The sequence below is a fragment of the Leguminivora glycinivorella genome, chromosome 16 (assembly GCF_023078275.1).
Source record: "Leguminivora glycinivorella isolate SPB_JAAS2020 chromosome 16, LegGlyc_1.1, whole genome shotgun sequence".
NCBI classification, from domain to species: Eukaryota; Metazoa; Arthropoda; class Insecta; order Lepidoptera; family Tortricidae; genus Leguminivora; species Leguminivora glycinivorella.
The window spans coordinates 20,679,434-20,700,676 of record NC_062986.1 but is presented as its reverse complement, the minus strand read 5'-3'; the positions used below and the strand labels follow the sequence as shown (position 1 = coordinate 20,700,676).

Sequence of the window (21,243 nt, the reverse complement as noted above, 5' to 3'; positions counted from 1 at the left end):
GATAAAAAATGCATCTTCCAAATACAGGCAAAATAGTTTCTTACCACGTGCAAGCCGCAAACTAAATGAAACATCTAAAGATTTTGATATCGATGTATTCAACTGTAAAATCCCAAACGTGAGGCGTAAATTAGTGCAGAAATATTTTGTGACCTTTGAGTGAGTGTGCCGTTGCCTTCCTACTGCATAGTTAATACTTGATTTTGTGATCTCATTTTAGTATTGTATAAGTTGTGTAATGTGTTTAAGTTAGTGTATAAGTTAATATGTACGACAGTTTGATCTCATTTTATAGTTCAATACTTTATTATGTTGACTAGTGAATAATTTGATATGTACGTCAGTTTTGTTCACTTGTGGTTGCGATAGTGCGCAACTTTAGTACCTATTTTATACAAATTGTCACTACCAGTGAGTTCCTGTAATTGGCTTCCTGTGTCTACTGTGTTTTATATACTTATGTCATAGCTGTTGGATCTCCAAATAAATAAATATAAAAAATATAAAATATAAAACTTTAGAAAACAATTTTTTGCAAACCTATCGAGTGGGGTATCAAAATGAAGAGCTTTTAAAGGCGATTAATAATATATACACATTATATTATGCGTTTATGTCTTGTTTTGAGAGATTAAGAGTTTTCAAAATATGTAACTTAAACAAATCCAATAAAAACAAATATTATTGAATGAGACATTAAAATGAAGACTTTAGATAGAGGATAATAGAAAATCTAGGTATCCGGAATAACAATAGGTGTTATTCGGGGACCTAGACTATGAATCCGTCCGAATAGGGTTGAAAACGTTAAAACTTAATCTAGGTACATTTACGTCTGTTTATTAGGCAATACGATCATAAAGATACAATAGAAATCTGCGTCGATTTACAGATCAAAGCAGGTGCCCGACTGATTTTCCGAGAAAAAATACAATCATTTTCGGCACGCCAACAGCGGTTCGCCGACGGCTTCTTTGGCCGAATAACAATTAGAAGAATCTCATTACGCATAGTATAATATTCACCTGTAGTTGTAGATCATTTGGCATTAGGTACTGGTAGTTTTCTGGGACTCGCGTATACTTTGTTGTATGGATTCAAGAAGCTAAAAAGTTTCTAAATATCCGAGAGTTCTATACCTATTCAAAGCTATTTATTCCGAGCCTGAGATAGCATATTGACCCGACGGACACGGTCCAAGACCGGGCGCCGAAGGCGCCCTCATACTTAGAATCTGGCGACGCCCGACGCACGCGGTCCATGGCCGGGCGCCGAAGGCACCCACCCTAATACATAAAGTCAGGCGAAGCCGGACGCACGTGGTCCAAGGCCGAGCGCTGAAGGCGCCCATCAGGCGACGCCCGACGCACGCGGTTCATGGCCGGGCACCGAAGACACCCTCATACATAGAGTCAGGCGAAGCCGGACGCACTCGGTTGAAGGCCGGGCGCCCAAGGCGCCCTCATACATAGAGTCGGGCGAAGCCCGACGCACGTGGTTGAAGGCCGGGCGCCCAAGGCGCCCTCATATATAGAGTCGGGCGAAGCCCGACGCACGTGGTTGAAGGCCGGGCGCCCAAGGCGCCCTCATACATAGAGTCGGGCGAAGCCCGACGCACTCGGTTAAAAGCCGGGCGCCCAAGGCGCCCTCGTACATAGAGTCGGGCGAAGCCCGAAGCACGTAGTTGAAGGCCGGGCGCCCAAGGTACCCTCATATATAGAATCGGGCGAAGCCCGACGCACTCGGTTGAAGGCCGGGCGCCCAAGGCGCCCTCATACATAGAGTCGGACGAAGCCTGACGCACTCGGTTGAAGGCCAGGCGCCCAAGGCGCCCTCAAACATAGAGTCGGACGAAGCCCGACGCACGCAGTTGAAGGCCGGGCGCCCAAGGCGCCCTCATACATAGAGTCGGACGAAGCCCGACGCACGCGGTTGAAGGCCGGGCGCCCAAGGCGCCCTCATACATAGAGTCGGGCGAAGCCCGACGCACTCGGTTAAAAGCCGGGCGCCCAAGGCGCCCTCGTACATAGAGTCGGGCGAAGCCCGAAGCACGTGGTTGAAGGCCGGGCGCCCAAGGCACCCTCATATATAGAGTCGGGCGAAGCCCGACGCACTCGGTTGAAGGCCGGGCGCCCAAGGCGCCCTCATACATAGAGTCGGACGAAGCCCGACGCACTCGGTTGAAGGCCGGGCGCCCAAGGCGCCCTCATACATAGAGTCGGACGAAGCCTGACGCACTCGGTTGAAGGCCAGGCGCCCAAGGCGCCCTCAAACATAGAGTCGGACGAAGCCCGACGCACGCAGTTGAAGGCCGGGCGCCCAAGGCGCCCTCATACATAGAGTCGGACGAAGCCCGACGCACGCGGTTGAAGGCCGGGCGCCCAAGGCGCCCTCATACATAGAGTCGGGCGAAGCCCGACGCACGCGGTTTGAAGGCCCTCATATTTAGAATCGAGTGAGGCCATGTACGCGGTCCAACGCCGGGCCAAGGCTGCGTCACTACTGTTCTGCTGAGTTTTACGTGGTAACTCATTAGTATTAGTTAAAAAAAAGCGTAAGTATTTGTAGTTTCGCTGGCAAGTGAAGGATCTGTTTGTGTGCGGATGCAGAGAAAGAGTGTTGTTGTTACGGTGTGCCATTCTCTCTGTCCTCCGTAGCAGAGTTATGGCTATGCAATAGGTATGTTGTCAGTGCTTAAAGCACAGAAAAAAAGTACGAGTATCTAAAGGCGAATGCCGTTAAATAAAGTTACCTACATGTTTCATGCTAAAGTATCAAGAACCAACACCATGACCTAAATAAAATAATTATGGTTCATGAAATAAAACTTTATGGAAACGGATAAATTTTAAATTCATTATACGCGATTTAATCCCTTTCCATAGTTTTATTTCATGAGTAACTATCGCGGTAACCGAAGACAATATTAATTATGATTCGTTTGTGTGGTCACTAAAATGTAAGAAATAAACTAAATAATTAAAAAATTAAAAAACACGACTGCGGTTTTAAAGCGAACTGAAAAGATGAAAATAATCTTTAGATATGCTGGTCAGTCAACTTGATTAATATAAATTAGAATAATGAGTGTTTAGTCAGGTTCATAAATAGCTAAAGCAAAAGTTAATGCTCATGAAGGATATCGTGACCGTACCTGCATATTTTATTTCAATTGCAGTCGGGGGACCTTCATGTCAGGTTTTTGTCCATTGTCCCCCGACTGCAATTGAAATAAAATATGCAGGTACGGTCACGATATCCTTCATGAGCATTAACTTTTGCTTTAGCTATTTATGAACCTGACTAAACACTCATTATTCTAATTTATATTAATCAAGTTGACTGACCAGCATATCTAAAGATTATTTTCATCTTTTCAGTTCGCTTTAAAACCGCAGTCGTGTTTTTTAATTTTTTAATTATTTAGTTTATTCCATTTATCCCTATGGACGTATTAACCCCGCACTCAGTATTAATAGTAATTTAATTACTCGCGTTTTAAATTCAAAATACGTTGGGAATAAAAGCGTTCTAGTGGAATCACGTACAAGTTATTTTGAATGAAAACAATGTATGGGATGTCACAAATCCGATTTTTTCACACTGTTAATCCCGATTTTTATTTTTGAAAAAAATATATGTTAAACATTATTAAATTATACATAAAATATGTAAATTTAGTAACTGTCGCTATCTCGCAAGTATTATTTTTATTTTTTTTTTAATTTTCAACTCAATTTTTTTTCATTTTTTTTCATGACATAACGCAATAATTTTTTTTTAGAAATTGACCTTAATTATATATACAACATATCCAAATTACAAAGAAATCGGATAAGTACTTTGGCTAAAATAAAATAAAAATGTTTTTCCTTTTTTTGCATTTTTTTTTAAATCTAATACATTTGAGGCCTGATATTTGGTGAAAGCACTACATATACATAGGTATACAATCCAGTAAAAGGAAATCAGTTTTTTCGCTTAGGGCAGTTTCACTATGGTAACCCGGCTATACCCTTTGTTTTAATCTAAAATATTTTATAATAGTTTTTCTAATTCCAACCTCAACTAATAATTACCTAGACAATTGTAAAACCAAAATATAATTACTTTGCGTTATTTAATCATGTGTCACTGAGTTCGGGATACAGACCTACACTATATAAGTAAGCAATCTAGCAGGGTAAGTTATTTAAAAGTGTTTTTGGCCAGGGTACAGGCAGACCAACATACAGGGTCGAGTGGAAAAAGGGAGGGGAGGCCTTTGCCCAGCCGCGGGACACTAAAAAAAAGCTAATAATAGCACATCGATACAAGTGCGTAAAAAAGGAAGTTCGAAACGAGTGGTGATAAACTAAAACACGACCGAAGGCATCGACACGAGTTACGAATTTCCTTTTCGCACGTGTGTCGTACGCCGTTTTTCAGTACAGATGACACTCCGAAGTTTCGACCTGGCATATAATGAACCACTTCTCGCACTAGTGTGTAAAAAAAAAACACCATCTGTACTGAAATAGCACATTTCGTTATCATTCTCGCACGTGTGACGAACGACTTTTTTAATACAGTTGCGAAAAAACACTACTACAACGAAATAAAACAATAAACAATCCGAACTCCCAATTTTCGCATTGACTTTGACTCATTTTTTGACAATTCAAGCTTTGAAGCTTTTAAACTTGCGTTCATATTTTCGATTTTGCTATCCATCCAACACAATTTATTTATTTCATTGTGTGCCATAAAAAATATAAACATTTACGATTTGGGACGATTGTTTAATATAAACCAGAGAAAAGAGACTAAATGATATAAACCTACATTTTAATTCAATCGACCATTTATGCCTCGAAGTATTGCAAATAACATAAAATAATTATGACAACTCGCGTAACATAATTATTAAGGTTTTTGAACATGCTTGCGTTAAGTTGATAATGGTAAGACGCCACAACTTTAAATGACTTGACTTAATGACACAAAGAAAGGAAAATGTGGTCTGCCTTTGTATGAAAAAACCGGATACGTAATACGTCTTTTGGGTGGTTCAACTGATCTTCAATTGTTTCTATTCAAAGGTTCCTCGCGGGTGGTCAGATATAAAGGATATCGGATAAGTCCTTTGTCGTGTTTTCCTTCATTACAAGTTTATTGTTTTCCATTGTTTCGATTTCGATGCGGTAATAATGACTTTGTGATACAGGGTGTCAGTGGATACGAGCTCGACATTACTGACATAGAGTATATTGAATAGTATGGTATAAAGTTATTAGTCAAGATTTTCGAATGCAGCGCCATCTATTATTAAGTTACGACAACTTTTCATGTGACTTTCCATGCCTAAAGGTTCCTTATAGTACATAAAGTATGTGGCCCCTTTAAACATGGAACGCCAGATATTTATGGTGGGATCATTAATTAAGTTTGATGTAACCATTCATCAACGTCACCTAATAATATAACTATTTCTATACGGACTCATTTGTCAAAAAAGATGACAATAGTATAATTTACAATATAATTACATGTAATTAACCATAGAATGTCGTCCGCTAGTTTGCAGGTGGTACAGCGACATCTAGCGAAAACTTTGGGCATCAAAAAATACGTATACATTTTACGACAACAAGTCACTACCCAATTTGTGGGGGTAACAGTGACATCTATCGAACAATATGCACTACGGCATATATTGTCTTTCACGCCCTCTATCGTTGAGTTTCCTAAACATATCCTAAGTACATCGGATTTACTATTTCTTTTGACTGAAAACAGCGTGATTATTGACATCAGGGGTAAAATTATATCTACTTCTGTATTTTTAGAAAATATTATATTTTCCGCTTGAAATATTTTGGTGTAAGAATCTAAATAGTCTCTGTTTTGAAACACCCCTTTATTTACAAGAGCTGAAATTTTGCACACATACAATGCCATATTATGGTAGCATGGAGATCTGATGATGGAGCAGAAATGTGCCCATAGGAACTCTATAATGAAATGTCGTATCCCCATCGTAGATGACTGTTGAAAGAAAAGTACATCCAGCGATAAAAGCTTGTGCCAAAAATTCAATTTTTACAAAAAAAACTTTTTTCAAACTTACATACAGAGTGAATGTGATATTCATATAGAAAAGTAATAGGTACTTACTATAATAAAAGGCACGATGACAGTGACAGCGGCGACGAGCGAGAGAGAGAACGTGTCCCCCACGTGCGGGAAAGAGAGGGCAGGATCGCGGCACACGAACCCGCTGCGCCGGCTCGGGATGGCGCCTACTTCTAGAAGGATGCATACTGCTGCCACTGTGGACAAGAGGAAAAAATGGTTATTTTTGTCAGCATCAGTCATATATTTTATGAAAAAAAATCTTCGTGTGGATAGTCAAGATGGTAATGTACATCAAATGTCACATTAATTATATTGTAATTGAAAATAAATGATGTCTATTGTACTTATTTATAGTAGTAGTAGTAGTAGTAAACTCTTTATTGTACAATTAATAACAAAAAAACCGGCCAAGAGCGTGTCGGGCCACGCTCAGTGTAGGGTTCCGTAGTTTTTCGTATTTTTCTCAAAAACTACTGAACCTATCAAGTTCAAAACAATTTTCCTAGAAAGTCTTTACAAAGTTGTATTTTTTTCATATTTTTTAAACATATGGTTCAAAAGTTAGAGGGAGGGACGCACTTTTTTTTCCTTTAAGAGCGATTATTTCCGAAACTATTAATATTATCAAAAAATGATTTTAGTAAACCCTTATTCATTTTTAAATACCTATCCAACAATATATCACACGTTGGGGTTGGAATGAAAAAAAAAATATCAGCCCCCACTTTGCATGTAGGGGGGGTACCCTAATAAAACATTTTTTCCCATTTTTTATTTTTGCACTTTGTTGGCGTGATTGATATACATATTGGTACCAAATTTCAGCTTTCTAGTGCTTACGGTTACTGAGATTATCCGCGGACGGACGGACGGACGGACGGACGGACGGACGGACGGACGGACGGACGGACAGACAGACATGGCGAAACTATAAGGGTTCCTAGTTGACTACGGAACCCTAAAAACACAGTAATTACAGTAAAGAACAGTACAAAGGCGAACTTATATGTATTAATAATAATAATCTTGTTAATTATCAAATATTTAATAATTCTATGAATTAATTTGTGAAATGATAATGTGTACCTACCTATATTTCTGACAATCTTAATATGTATTCATTTTTATATTCGGTTGTAATAAAAAACATGTAATTGTTTATTAAGAATCATTGATTTCTTGATTTCTTGATCTGAATCAAAACAATGAAAAAAAGTTGTAAAAAGTGTGCCCTCTGTGTATGTAAGTTTTGTGAAGGGTATTTTTTAAACGTACACCAGCCGAGATGTATGTTATACTAAATTACTTTTAACTATGACATCACTGATATTAGTATAAAATATGATATTAGTGTCATAAGAGTATTGTCCATAATTAAGTATTTGAGTTGTAAGAAGCTAAAAATATTTAAACGATATTTGGCTTCTTTTCCCACTGTAAAAACTTATTCTTGAAATAAAACTCTGTTAAACTTATTCTTGAAATAAAACTATGGAAACGGAAATATTAAATCGCGTATCATGAATTTAAAATTCATCCCGACGTTTCGAACACTTTATATTAAATTCATTATACGCGATTTAATCCGTTTCCATAGTTTTATTTCATGAGTAACTATCGCGGTAACCAAAGACAATATTAAACTTATTCTTTTTAGACTTTAGATTATTTATTAATTCAATAATCAAAATCTATGTTAGTGTACCTGAATCAGTCATCAGACGAAACTTAAACAAGTTCAAAGAGTAAATAAAGCTAATAGAAGGCAGAACTAAATTAGACCTTTGTTTACAAGACAAGTTGCTTATTGATAGAAAAAGGTTCAAATAGATGTGTTGTTTTACTAGTCAACATCAAACGTTTTGAATTGAAATGTTTTTGATGTTATTTATAGTTTTTAGGGGTGGTAACCCGCAGTGTACTTTTTAATTATATAACCTCACATGGCTACTTTTAGTCTTCAGAACTGTAAAGTAAATATAAAGTATTTGCGTCAATTGATTAAGAATAAAGAAACCTTAATGTTGTGTGGTATGAGTTATAAGGTGCATTGCCAACTCCTAAATTAGAGTAATAAATATTTTTTCCCCTCACTAGCTCGGTAACACGAGTTTTGTCCTTTAATACCAGCGGGTAAAAACGCATTTTATCCACTAGTGGGTAAATAAATAAATAAATAAAATAAAAAAATATTTATTGCCACAACTAAGAGTATTGTACAACTTAATAACTTAATACTACATTTACATTTACAGGACAGAAAAAAAAATTAATAAAGTAATTTGACCTTGAATAAAGTCAAATTAACTGCTTTAACAGTACATTACGATACAAGTGCGTAAAAAAGGAAGTTCGAAACGAGTGGCGATAAATTAAAACACGACCGAAGGGAGTGTTTTAAATCGACACGAGTTACGAATTTCCTTTTCGCACGTGTATCGTACGACGTTTTTCAGTACAGATGAGCCTCCGAAGTTTAGACCTGGCATATAATGAACCACTTCTCGAACTAGTGCGTAAAAAAACACCATCTGTACTGAAAAATTGATAAAAGTAGGTGAATCTAGTAATAAAAATGATTTACCACCTGTGGAACTACTGGAAGCAGTGATAAACGCATTTTTTGCGTTGTAGTTTCCTCGCTATAGTGAGGGGAAAAGTTTTGTGTTACACTCGGGTGCAAATGTATTTTACTTCTCGTGTGTTAAAAAACTCGCAAGTTCAGGATTCTATATATTCTCGAACCACTCGCTTCGCTCGTGGTTCAACTGTAGAATCCTTTCACTTGCTCGTTTTTTAATTCCCCACTCGGCGTTAAAATACAACTTTGCCCCCTTGTATAACAAATAACTATTATAGGATGAAAAAGTTGTAAGTCATAAAACAAAATAACCCTATCGTTGCTGGGTCAACGAAGAATGAAATGTCTTACTAATATTCATAAAAATCAAGAAAGATCCTGATCAGAGGCTTAGTCACGAAATGATCTGGATAGTCCAGATTCCGTAACATCCTGCAAGTTCATGACAATGACGTCACTTATTTGAGATCCTTGTTGTGTAAAGTCGAAAGAACTTAGTCTCAATTTTTCCTTAAGATGAGAAAGCCAAGTAGTTATTTTAAAGCAAGGAGCTATCCTATCTGGTTGGTACATATTATTTAAATATATATGTATAAAAGAAGAAACTGAGTGACTGATTGACTGGACATATCAACGCGCAGTCAAAACCGCTGGTCCTTAGAGATTCCAAATATGACACGTAGGTTCCTTATAGGGTGTAGAGGAGCACTAAGAAAGGATTTTTCAAAATTCACCTGCTAAGGGGTAGAAATGGGTGTCCAAAGTTTGTATGGGAAAACCCGATTAGATTAGTACAATACAATACAATACAATACAATTAAATACAATACAATACTCTTTATTGCACACCTCACATAGTTTACAAGTAATACACAAGAAACAAAACAAATTAAACAGAGGTAACAACAGGCGGTCTTATCGCTTAAGAGCGATCTCTTCCAGACAACCTTTGGGTACTGGAGTTAATATAATCAGAATATATGGTAGGTGGCTCTAAAAAATATGAGAACTAGTACTCGGGCGAAGCCGGGGGAAAAAGCTAGTTATGTATAACTTTACTAATCTGTAGCTTGACAGTTACCTAATACTTGCAATAACCTAAGTATAAAATTAAACAGACTGGTTCATTGGTAGAGAATGCCTTAAGGCTAATGCACCATTTGTATTTTTTTATCGTATAAGGATAAATTAAAAAAAAGCATTTTAATATACAGAGTGGGGCCTGTAACAAAAGCAAAAAATTAAACTGTAGGCTATTCTCCTTATACTGATCAACATTTGTTCAGCGACTTTTAAAAATAACTTGTATTTTGAATTTTATCACCCTTGAAAGTTTTTTCTAAGAGGTAATGTATTGCGAATTCTGTTACTTAAGTCTAAAGTGTGACAGGCAACGTCAATCACAACAATAATGGCGTACATTGAAGCTAATATTTATTTTGTATGAAAAATTAAAAATTTAAAGACTTCATAATTTTTAAAAGTCACTGAACTAATGTTGGTCAGTTTAAGGAGTGTAGCCTACAGTTTGATTTTTTGCTTTTGTTACAGGCCCCACCCTGTATATTAGTATACATTCAGTATACTTATGCTTCCTGCCTCTGAAGTGTAGGCGTGTCAATAGAGAAAGGGTGTTTAAAAATTCAAGCTTATAATTTTTAATTGTTTATTTTTATGTTTACATGTGTCACTTCCGCTCAGAGGGTATCCATTCATGTCTACACAAGCCTACATTCTAGAATAAATTACAATAAATTACTTAAACACAAGCAAATCATTTAAAACATCGGGTTCCGTACAGTAGGAACTTTTGTATTTTTTTCTGTATCAGTGACGTTCGATTCCTGACTTCCTATTACTTATGGGTTTTCATTTACCTTAGGAATATGTAAAATTTTATATTAATATTTATAATTTACGTATCGATGACCGTAGGGTCAAAGGGCGTAAGGGACAAAATGGCGAAAATGAGTTATGAATGCAGTTATACTCAGATTTTTTTTCTCTATCGAATGGTATATTCAACGTCTCGATACCTTTGAAAAAATGTCCGATACGCCCTAAAAAAAAATCGTCATTTCTACCAAGTTTGAAAGAGCATTTTGTCGTATCCACCAAGCTAAAAAATTTTTTTGGTGCATTTTGGCGTAACTCCCCAATCTCATGTACGTTACAGGGCGGATCATTTTTCTAAATTTAAGAAATCTTTTAACGATGGGTGCGAATTTGGTGCTCTATAGGGTGCAAATGACGTAAAAAATATTTAAAAAAATTAATAAATAATGGGAAGTGCCTCCACAAAGCTATCGAAAAAAAAATCAACGATTTAATAACTCTGCTTTGTATGTTTTGCTATGTGCCCTCGTCGATATTTATAGTAACGCTACAGGAATTAAAGTGCCGCTGAACATAGTGAAAAACTAAGAAAAAGAGTAAACAATTCAATACATGACCATTATGAGTTATGACCAAAATAATACATAAGTAAGTTCCAAAACACTTTTTTATGTGTTTTTCATTACTTTAAATAGCTTTGTGGAGGCATTTACCAACAATTGATACTTTTTCATTATTTTTCTAAGAACGGCCGCCACAAGAGGCATCAAAATCGCACCCATCGTTTACGAAAACCTCGAAAAAAGTATTTTTATACATTGATGGACCCGCCCTACAGTACTCAGTGCTATATACGACAATTTTAACGCACAATGTAATTTAATTGCGAAGTTTTAATTTTATTAATTCCAAAATAAACTTATGATTCCCTCTTAATTACATAATAATAAAAAAAATACGCAGTAAAATAGCAATTTGCATGAAATTATTGTTAAGAATAGTGTACGACTTACGCCAAATCGTTCTCATAAAACAAGTATTTGTGTCCGATACGCCTAAATATTCATGAACTGAATATAGCTGTTTTTGGCGTAACGTACAAATTTTTTCAAAAACTCAATTTTTTTTTGGCGTAACGTACATCTATCTCTGTTATTAATCCACTTAGCGTAATACTTATTATTTAGTAAAAAAGAACTTAAAGATACATAAAAAAATCAAAAACAAGCACCAAAATTCATAAAGAAATAAAAGAGTTATGATTTTTTTTCTCAAAAATAAATAGTTTTTTGGCTCTCCTGAAAAATCGTGTTTTGTCCCTTACGCCCTTTGAGCCTACGGTCATCGGTATATTTTATTAGTCCTCAGTTGAGTGTGAGTGGTACTAAGAAAAAAAATGTGTGTTACTTTCGTAAATTACCTATGGATAAAGTACCTATTTTAAAATCACCTTAACTTAATATTGTCTTCGGTTACCGCGATAGTTACTCATGAAATAAAACAATGGAAACGGATTAAATAAGGTATAATGAATTTAAAAATAAAATTAAAATCATTCATTATACGCGATTTAATCCGTTTCCATAGTTTTATTTCATCACCTTAAATTACTTTAAAAGATAAGTATTTCTTTCATTATATTGTACATATGTGGCCCCTATTCTTAACATTGACTTATTAGGTATTTCAGCAGTTCTCAATAAAGTTTGTGCATAGCCTCGTCAGAAATTTTTATTTGATCCTATTTTGTTGCCATAATTTAGTAATAGAAGTCGACTTTCTTAAGATATATACAGGATAATTGTTATAATTAAGAAAATATAGATACTAGAGAACCTTAACGAGAAAAGAAATCAAATTGAAATCTCAATTCATCAAAAAAATCTTAATAATAAAAAATAAATAAAATAAAACAAAATATAACTTTTTCATCAATTTTTGTACAAACTTTTTGAGAACTGCAGACTTATGTGTATATGGAACATATAATTTGAACTTAATTTTTGCATTAGTATTAGGGTAAAATTATGTGACAAACCGACAGACAAACGCACGAGGAATCCTAGAAGTATCAGAGTATGTTTTTTTATTTAAGCTAAGGAACCCTAAAAAGAACATAATAAAACAACCGTAAGCTGTAAACAAGTCAGATAACCATCAACAGATTCGTCGTGTATCTTATCAGTCCTTATTTATTGGCTCGTTAACTATCGGTTAACTTTAACTATTAAAGTTAACCATTGTTGTGCTTTTATAGCCGTGACCTTACTCAATAGTTTTTAAGTTTGTCAATAAACGAGAGATAAGATAATTATTTATTTAAACATGGTACAATAAATTGGATAAAATGAAAATCAGCAGTCGATTCAATCCGAATCGAGACGGTTCGATTTCAATTCAAAATGTAAACAACTGGGAAATAAAAAAAAACCCGTTTGAACATTTTTTGTGATTTCGGGGTTGGCCCCATAACTAATGTTGCTCAGTATAATCTATACTTTTATCCCGTAAAACTTTTGCACGTGGATTAAACACCCTGTTTAACCAGAAACAGAAAAATAACCAGTGTATTTTAACTGTATTTATTAAGATTAAATAACATTATTATTCACTTATTTGGAATTAAACAAAATACCCAAATACGACATGGAAAGTGCTACAAAGACGGAAGTCTCTAAGTTTACCTAATACTTAAGACTAAGTAACTATTTGCGAAAGGATTATATGTAAATCATCAAATAAAGTAGATAACAGTTTCCTACTTTAGGACAGCCAGCAGCCAGGTAAACAGCTAAACATGTTGACTGTTGAAATATATAACTTTTACTGTGTACCTGATTTCCGCCTTTTGAGTCATGAAAATGCAGTAAACAGTTTAGTGTTTTACAATAAAACTGGCTATAAATATTCTATCGGAATATAAAAAATATATAGGTACAAAATAGTTCCGTTATACTGTACAACACACAAGCTCAGCCATTGAAAAATTAAAATAAATAAATAAAGTATTTGCTACTTCCTGTATTTTCAAAATGATTTGTGCAATATTTTTCATGTGAGTTGTTTTATCGCTATATTTAATTTAAATATGTATTAACCAGAAACAGACGGATAACAAGTTATTTAGGTTAAATAATTTTTACTTTACTTACTATTCGGTTACTTTTTGCCAAAAAATAACATAATAGTTAAAACGTATAATTTTATTCGTAAACTAAAATGTATTAATGTAAGTCTGTGAGAACTGCTGTGGAGGTATAATTGTGTACATTTAACTCTGTTTTTTCTCTTAATAAAAAAAAAATAGAATACAATTCCTTAATTGAAAGGGCTCCTTTCGATTTTTGAACTTTAGCTCCTGTTGCGTCTTACCAGTTGTTTATGTTCCATTATTGGTACTATGCCCATTATAGGGGCATTTACTCATAAGCTTTATCTTTCAGATAATAAAGGTAGCAATTTATTAGCGATCATTCTGTCACTTTCTCTAGTCAAATCCCTTTGCTATCAAGTTTCACTTCTCGACCCTAAAGTTTACCTACTCGTAGGTAAGGTATCTAACACCTGAGATTTCTCTAAAGACTAGTAAACGCTTGTTCATACATGTACTTAACCCTTAATTTGGCAAAGTCCGGTGGGACGGACAGGTGATAAAAAAAATATTTCGCTTTTTAGGTAGAATTTTATTTAATTTAACATATGGAAAGAGACTCTTTTATGATACATGCTTTGTATAAAAATACTATTTGACCACTGTCAACACTCGTTTGACAGTTACTCGTCAAGATGGCACCGCATCAGAAGTCAACTGTTTTTAGCAAAATATTTATGCGTTTTTCTTTTGGCTTTTGTAAGTACAGGGTATTTCTGTTGTATAAATAATAAAATATATTACATAATAGTTGCAAGTGGTTATGTTTTCAATTTATTTCTCAATTTCTAATACTCATAATCATCATCTAAACAAGTTGTCCGCCGCACCGGACAGTGCCAAATATATACTAAATACGATTTGTCCGCCGTGGCGGACTATGCCAATGTTGCGGTGACACGTGTTTTAACAAATTATTATATTGTTTTGTTTATTATTTTGATTTTCTTGTTTTGGTGGCCTGCTTTTATGCTTAGATTTTTTATTTAATCCAACAGCGTGTGGTGCTGGACCAAGCAGTTAAAATTTTGGCACTTTTAGGTATACGTAGTGCGCGGATATTGTGAATGTTACATGTCGCGCGAGGGGCAATAAACATTAAAGAAAACCGGGTAGATCAAAATTTATAATTTGTTTGTCTGCCCCGAACATTGATATAATTAATTTCGGGTAGTTTTGTGTTGTTTACATCTTCGACGACATTTTGCTGGGACATCACTGTCACATCAGTCTGTCGTGATCACGGCCTGTGCAACCTGGCCAAAAAGTCGGAAAAAAGTTAAAATAATGATATTTGACTATAAATATGTGTCAGTTTGATTTTCATACAAAATTATTATATTTGTTAAGTTTTAAAATAAATATATGTTAAGAAATACTTGTTTATTTTAAATGACCGTATGTTTGGCAGTGTCCGCCTCAGCGGACATATTAATTTGTCCCAATATTTGGCAGAGTCCGCTGTGGCGGACATATTTTTTTTCCAAAACTAATAAATCTAGATTTTTTTAAATATTTTTCGGACGCTTTAAAAACACCTGTTATTCAATATATTAAGTAAAATCGGAAAATTTATGTCACCAGAGTCTCTGCCAAATTAAGGGTTAAGATGTATCTTAATTATAAACTATGATGGCGCCGATCTCATACAAAACTAAACGTCCTAAGTGCCCTCAAAACTGCAAGGCGCATACGCTCTTTTAAAGTTAGTGACAAGCGGAGAAAGCTAGCGATGACAGATTAGGGCGTAGGACAGGTGCTCAAAAGAAAAAGGTATTAAAAGCCTGGGAAATTAGTAGGATTTTCCGTTCTTTTAGTTGTGTGGTTGGGTTGAGCCTTGAACCGTAGATTTATTATCGTCAGAGAAGTGATAGTTGAAGTTTTTATACATAATTAAGTACCTTTAGATACCTATCAGATACAAAATGTATCTGATACCTATCAGTAAGATATTTGAAAATAAAACTGATTACATATATCGTTTCTAGTCCAATTAATTAGTGTTGTGTTCCTGACGGTGAGTAAGGCTGCCAGAGCTCAACGAGGGTGCGGTGTGCTGGTGACGGAAGGACCTTCGGAACTAATTTGTTTCGTCTATTGTCCTTTGAATCATCGGAAACCCGAACTCTCTTTAGTACTTGTACACTCAGGAAAAATCCTGTGTACTTAACTAACACAGCAAAGGGGAGTGTACAAGTTTCGAATGGGTTGGCAACCCAATTTGATACTCCTTGAGTTGCAGGCGTCCATAGGTTACGGTGACCGCTTTCCATCAGGCGGACCGTATGTTTGTTTACCACCGACGTAGTATTAAAAAAACTAAGGCATTCTCTCCCGGTACACTGTAGGTAATCGGTTTAAGAATAAGCATAATTATGACGCAGTAAATTTTTCAATAATATGTATACAATTTTATATACCCATAATAATAATATCTAAATATTTTAGATACTTATGAATCGGAAATTTTAGTGTCAAGAATGATGACTTTTTTATTTAGTAGAGCGGCGAGAGGGTCTCAGAAAAAGTTGATGTGACTGGAGAGTATACTGCTGACAAGTGGTATCGTTGTGATCGGTAGACTTTACTGAGTACGAAATAATGACTTGTCACCTTCTCAGACTGTGGGGGGGTTAACTATGACGTCACAAAGATCGCGGTCCCGGGTTTCAATTTTTTGCCAATTTGTCTAGAACCCCTTATCCAATTTTGAAAAATGAGGTGTCGATTGAAAGCGTATAACATGCTGATTAAGATTTGTTATAAGTGAAAAGTATAGTTTTGTTAGTTATTTTTTAATTAACAATAATGCAAAAAATACTTTTTTTTTACTCTCTTTTTTTATTTTTGTGACTCAAAAAGGCAATGAAAACGGCCACTTAGCTAAAAAATATGTTATATAATCATTTAGCTACATTATTAAGCTATCTGTTGCTTTTGAAATTTCTACGATCGGATAATAAATAAGCAAACTACAAGCACATACCTGTAGGCGGGGAGTACCGCTTGACGCGCGTTCCCATACATTCGGCGTCTACCAAATTACACCTCGCGCAAAATTCGTTTCAAGCAGATATACCTCTAATCTTATTCATTGTAACCTATCAATATTGGTATCATTTGAAAGTACAATTAAAGTACTTTGAGAAACAATGTCAATCATTTTCTTAAAATCAATAATCGCCAGTCTGCGGTGGCTACAAAGGAAAAAAGTGGGTATGGAATTTGGCTGGTTTCCTAAGGTTTGATACCCTAGACGAGTTTAAAAGGGGAGGTAAAGGTGACATATGGGTTGTTCTCTGGCCTAAAAGCTACACAGAGGGTCAGGGGAGAAAAAACTAGGGTTTAAGTTTAGTTTTAAGTTATTTTTTCTTTTATTTGTTGATTTTATTGTGTTTAATTTTTTTTGTAATTTTATCAAGGATACACGTTGGTTTCTTTTGCTGAAAATTCACTTTTTTATGAGAAATGTGATGAATTTCATGGCATTTTTCGATAGAGACTAAAATTAACTTTCAAATAAGGCCACATATACATACTTTTACTTATACAGAGTGGGGCCTGTAACAAAGGCGAAGAATTTAACTCTAGGCTATTCTCCTTATACTGATCAACATTTGTTCGGCGACTTTTAAAAATAACTTGTATTTTGATTTTTATCACCCTTGAAAGTTTTTTCTAAGAGGTAATGTATTGCGAATTCTGTTAAGTCTAAAGTGTGACAGACAACGTCAATGACAACAATAATGGCGTACATTGAAGCTAATATTTATTTTGTATGAAAAATTAAAAATTTTAAGACTTCATAATTTTTAAAAGTCACTGAACAAATGTTGATAAGGAGAATAGCCTACAGTTCAATTCTTCGCCTTTGTTACAGGCCCCACCCTGTATAATATTAAGGGTAATACCAAGTAATACCGTTTGAACTCAAACGACTTAGAGGTGCGGTTTTTTGACCCAGTAGGTTATCACAGGGTGCCTTACTGTTAAATAAACTTAAAGCTCCGGCTGTACAAAATTAAGGACACAAGTGATAATAATAGAAAAAAAATACTAAAACTGAAAATAATAAAAAACGGTGTCGAAATAAGCTTGCTAGGGGAAGTATATGGTGGAGATAAATAATTTAAGATTTTGTATATTTTATAACATTTATTTATAAAGAAAATTCTTGCCAAAATGTGTTTGTTCAGTTGGTTCTTAATTTAGTTACTTACTGCGCTAACCGTGTGAAAACTGACCTATAATTCTCTTGTTCGACACCAATGCAATGTACAGAGCTCAGCGGGAAGCTAGGTCGCTTAAAAGGGTTCTAAGTAAATTTTCACACAAGTTATCTTAATTTTTAACTAGAAATTATACTATTAAAATACCCTAGGTACCAGTTCTCAAAAATATTTGCTTGCTCTAAATTACTGACTCTATGAATTTAATCTACCTAAATTGCAGCTGACGCAGTTGCCCTGACCATTAGAAGGATAAATTGGACCGACCTCTAAGATGGTGAACCTTCGGGAAAGCTGTGGAAGGTGGCACGTGACCTCCCGGGGAATGTTGGCTGCACTGCGGAGACTTTTCAACCCGGAACGCGTGCCACGTGGACACCGAGACAAATGCGGCAGAGGCAGGCCGTCTTCCAGCAAACAGGACTCAGAACTTGCGCCGGTCACAAGGATTTCCAGAGTTAATAATATATATATCTATAAATATTTTTAATATCCCGGCTCCTGAAAGCGACATAAAAATACATTAGTCTAATGCTCTCAAGACCAGCATGACAAAATAGAAGACAATCTGATTTATTAGCTCACCGCTGAAGGTCAAAGAAATTTCCTAGCGGAGCGCTCCCAATCCCACAGCAGAAGACAGATCATCCCTGTGAATAACCAAGCACATGGTTAGGAACAAACCCACAACGTTTTACGCCATTATGGAGTTGATCAGAACAATTCAGATACTCACTCAATCCGAGGATTATTGCAGGCCTTCTGCTTCCAACGTTTTGACCACCATGCGGTATGGTCTTGTGGAGAAAGTGCGTGTGCACCCAAAAGGGTCAAAAAAGGAAATGGACCACCCATGATCATTAACCTATTTGCATATGGAGCAATCAAGGACATAGGGTGACAAACCCAGGAAGACATAATATATCGAATTAATATATTATATTTATTTGAGACTCCATCAGAGTCATGGAAGATTTACTATGATGTACATAGCAAGATTGTCACTCCAGACAGGCCTCTTATTTAGAGTACCAATATTACAGTATTTTGTTATGTATTCAAGATAAATTTCTGCATTATTTCTATATAATTATATTAATTTCATTTATAAAAATGTACTGGAGTAACAATTAAAAAATCTCATACAACGCGTTATTTTTAGCTATCTGGCAACCCGTGCACAGATTATGCAGAAAAGTGCATACATGTGTGGATGCAAGTATTTTTGCACCAGTTGAGGATTTGAAACAAAATAAAATTAAAGAAATTTCGATTTTAGATTTATAAAAAAATATTAATTACGACCAAGAAAATATACTACGTTACAATACCTCCCTCCCCGATTTAAAGGTTCAACGTAGGTGAACCGCCCGCTGTCCCCAGCGGCTTTCATCACATTGAACTGTGAGGAACCAAGGCAACAAACAACCCTAAGGCAAGAAAACTGAACTATAATACTAAAAGAAATAGTATCCCAGAAGGACAATGAAAAAGGGAAAACAAAACGAGGCTTCGAGATTTTATTTAAAAAAAATGTCTACACAAAACCATCAAAGCTTCCTAACTTTTAAATAATTCTACCATTTTCAACAACTTGCCTGAAAGGCCATATCCACAAAACTCAAACTAAAAAAATCTCGAACCCACGTAATCAATAACGGCAGGTAAAAAAAACTATGAGGCCAACCGCGCAACACATAGAAAAAACCTCCGTAATACCTAACAACCAGTGAACGAACTGTTGGCGTTCTCAGCACAACGCGATGTAGCACCTTGTGCTAAGAAAGCCAATATCCAACGCCAGGACCGCTGATCAGCATTCCTTAAAATATACTCTGCTTGTCCGGGCAAAATGAAAATGTCTAGTCCATAAACTATGGGCCGACTCCGAAATCCAAAGAACCTAAGTTCCAAACAAAAAAATCGTCAAACTCTAAGTTTCAGTCCCTCTTAGTTAAAACTCCTAAATATTCCAAAACCGTGTCCCCGACTACTTGTCGGAGGAAACGAAACATCCAAAATCATGTTGCACAACACCCACAAAACATGGTATACCGTAAACATGGCAACATGCGAAATAGTACCTAAACTAAAACGTTAGGTATTTAGCCTAACGACGCGTTACCTACAAGATACGCTAACAAAATACAAAACAAAAAAAAACGTACTATTTCTGTGTTTGTCCGGTATGGTAGTACCTGACAAAATTTTTGCAACAAATGTTGCTATTTGGTCATATTAAAGACGGCTCTGACCTTGAGGTTGAGAGGCACAGTAGCTGGTGAGTGGTTTGTCGTCCTTGGCGGCACGACGACAGGTACTAGACGAGGGATCGTGCGTCCAAGGATAACTCTTCCAAACTCTTAACCAAACTATAAGTACCTACAGCCCAATTCGATTTAAGACTGAGCACAGTATCGATCGCGCCTAGCATACTTCACGCATTCATAATACCTAACATACATCACACAATGCAAACTTAGTAACGAAACAGCTTTTCTGTTCGCCACGTTCCGAACGAAATTCGTGAATTAAATATTTACCGAATATTTAACACTACTAACGATTTCAACCGCATATGTTACATTACGAGAGCTAGGTGATGGCAGTTGTCAACCCTGGCGGCAAAGCGACAAGCCCTACAGGCTCGAGGCTTTGCGTCCAGAGATGACTTCTACCTCAAAACCTGACTCCCGTTAATACCTACTTAAAGTCTTTAATATGCCACGACCCGATTGGTTGACCGTCCAACCTTTCGAGCTCGTAAACTAATGGGGACAAAACCTTCTTAACTCTGCACGGTTCATACTTAGGTGCGAGCTTCGACATAAAAAACTTAGAAGCGTCACTTTGCGTGTACGTACGCTTCTGAACAATATCCCCAACCGAAAATCTCGCCTCTCGGCGTCTCATATTATAATACTTGGCATTTGTTTCATGTGCTTGCAACATACGTACCCTAACCTGTTCAAAAATATCTTTCAAACAACCAAATTCGCCCGCATACTCTTCTCTAGGGATACCTACACCATATTGTTTATCGGTATCTTTATAAAAAGAGCCGTTAATGACCGGTTCCCTAGCGTGCACTAAAAAGAAAGGAGAATACCCGGTGGTTTCGCTGACTGCACTGTTTATGGCAAACCTAATCTGGTGCAGTTTTTCGTCCCATGTACGGTGATTTTCCTTTACGTAAGACGCTACGGCGGTCATTACAATTTTGTTATAACGTTCCACCAAATTCACGTGCGGAGAATAGCGCGGACTGTAAAAAATGTTAGGTACGTTGTAGCGTTTCAATAGCTGCTTAAACTCTGATCCCGTGAATT

General features: G+C 36.1%; 1 protein-coding gene across 2 annotated transcripts in view; it reads right to left on the bottom strand.

Annotated features, from left to right (window-relative positions):
• The window catches only part of LOC125234424 (phospholipid phosphatase 2-like), a 170,860-nt gene that overhangs the window by 18,181 nt on the left and 131,436 nt on the right, over positions 1-21,243 (bottom strand). For both annotated transcript variants that reach the window (XM_048140655.1, XM_048140656.1), the window contains exon 3: positions 6,157-6,311. In XM_048140655.1, the coding sequence (XP_047996612.1) occupies positions 6,157-6,311 (155 nt within the window). The remainder of the gene's footprint in view (positions 1-6,156; positions 6,312-21,243) is intronic.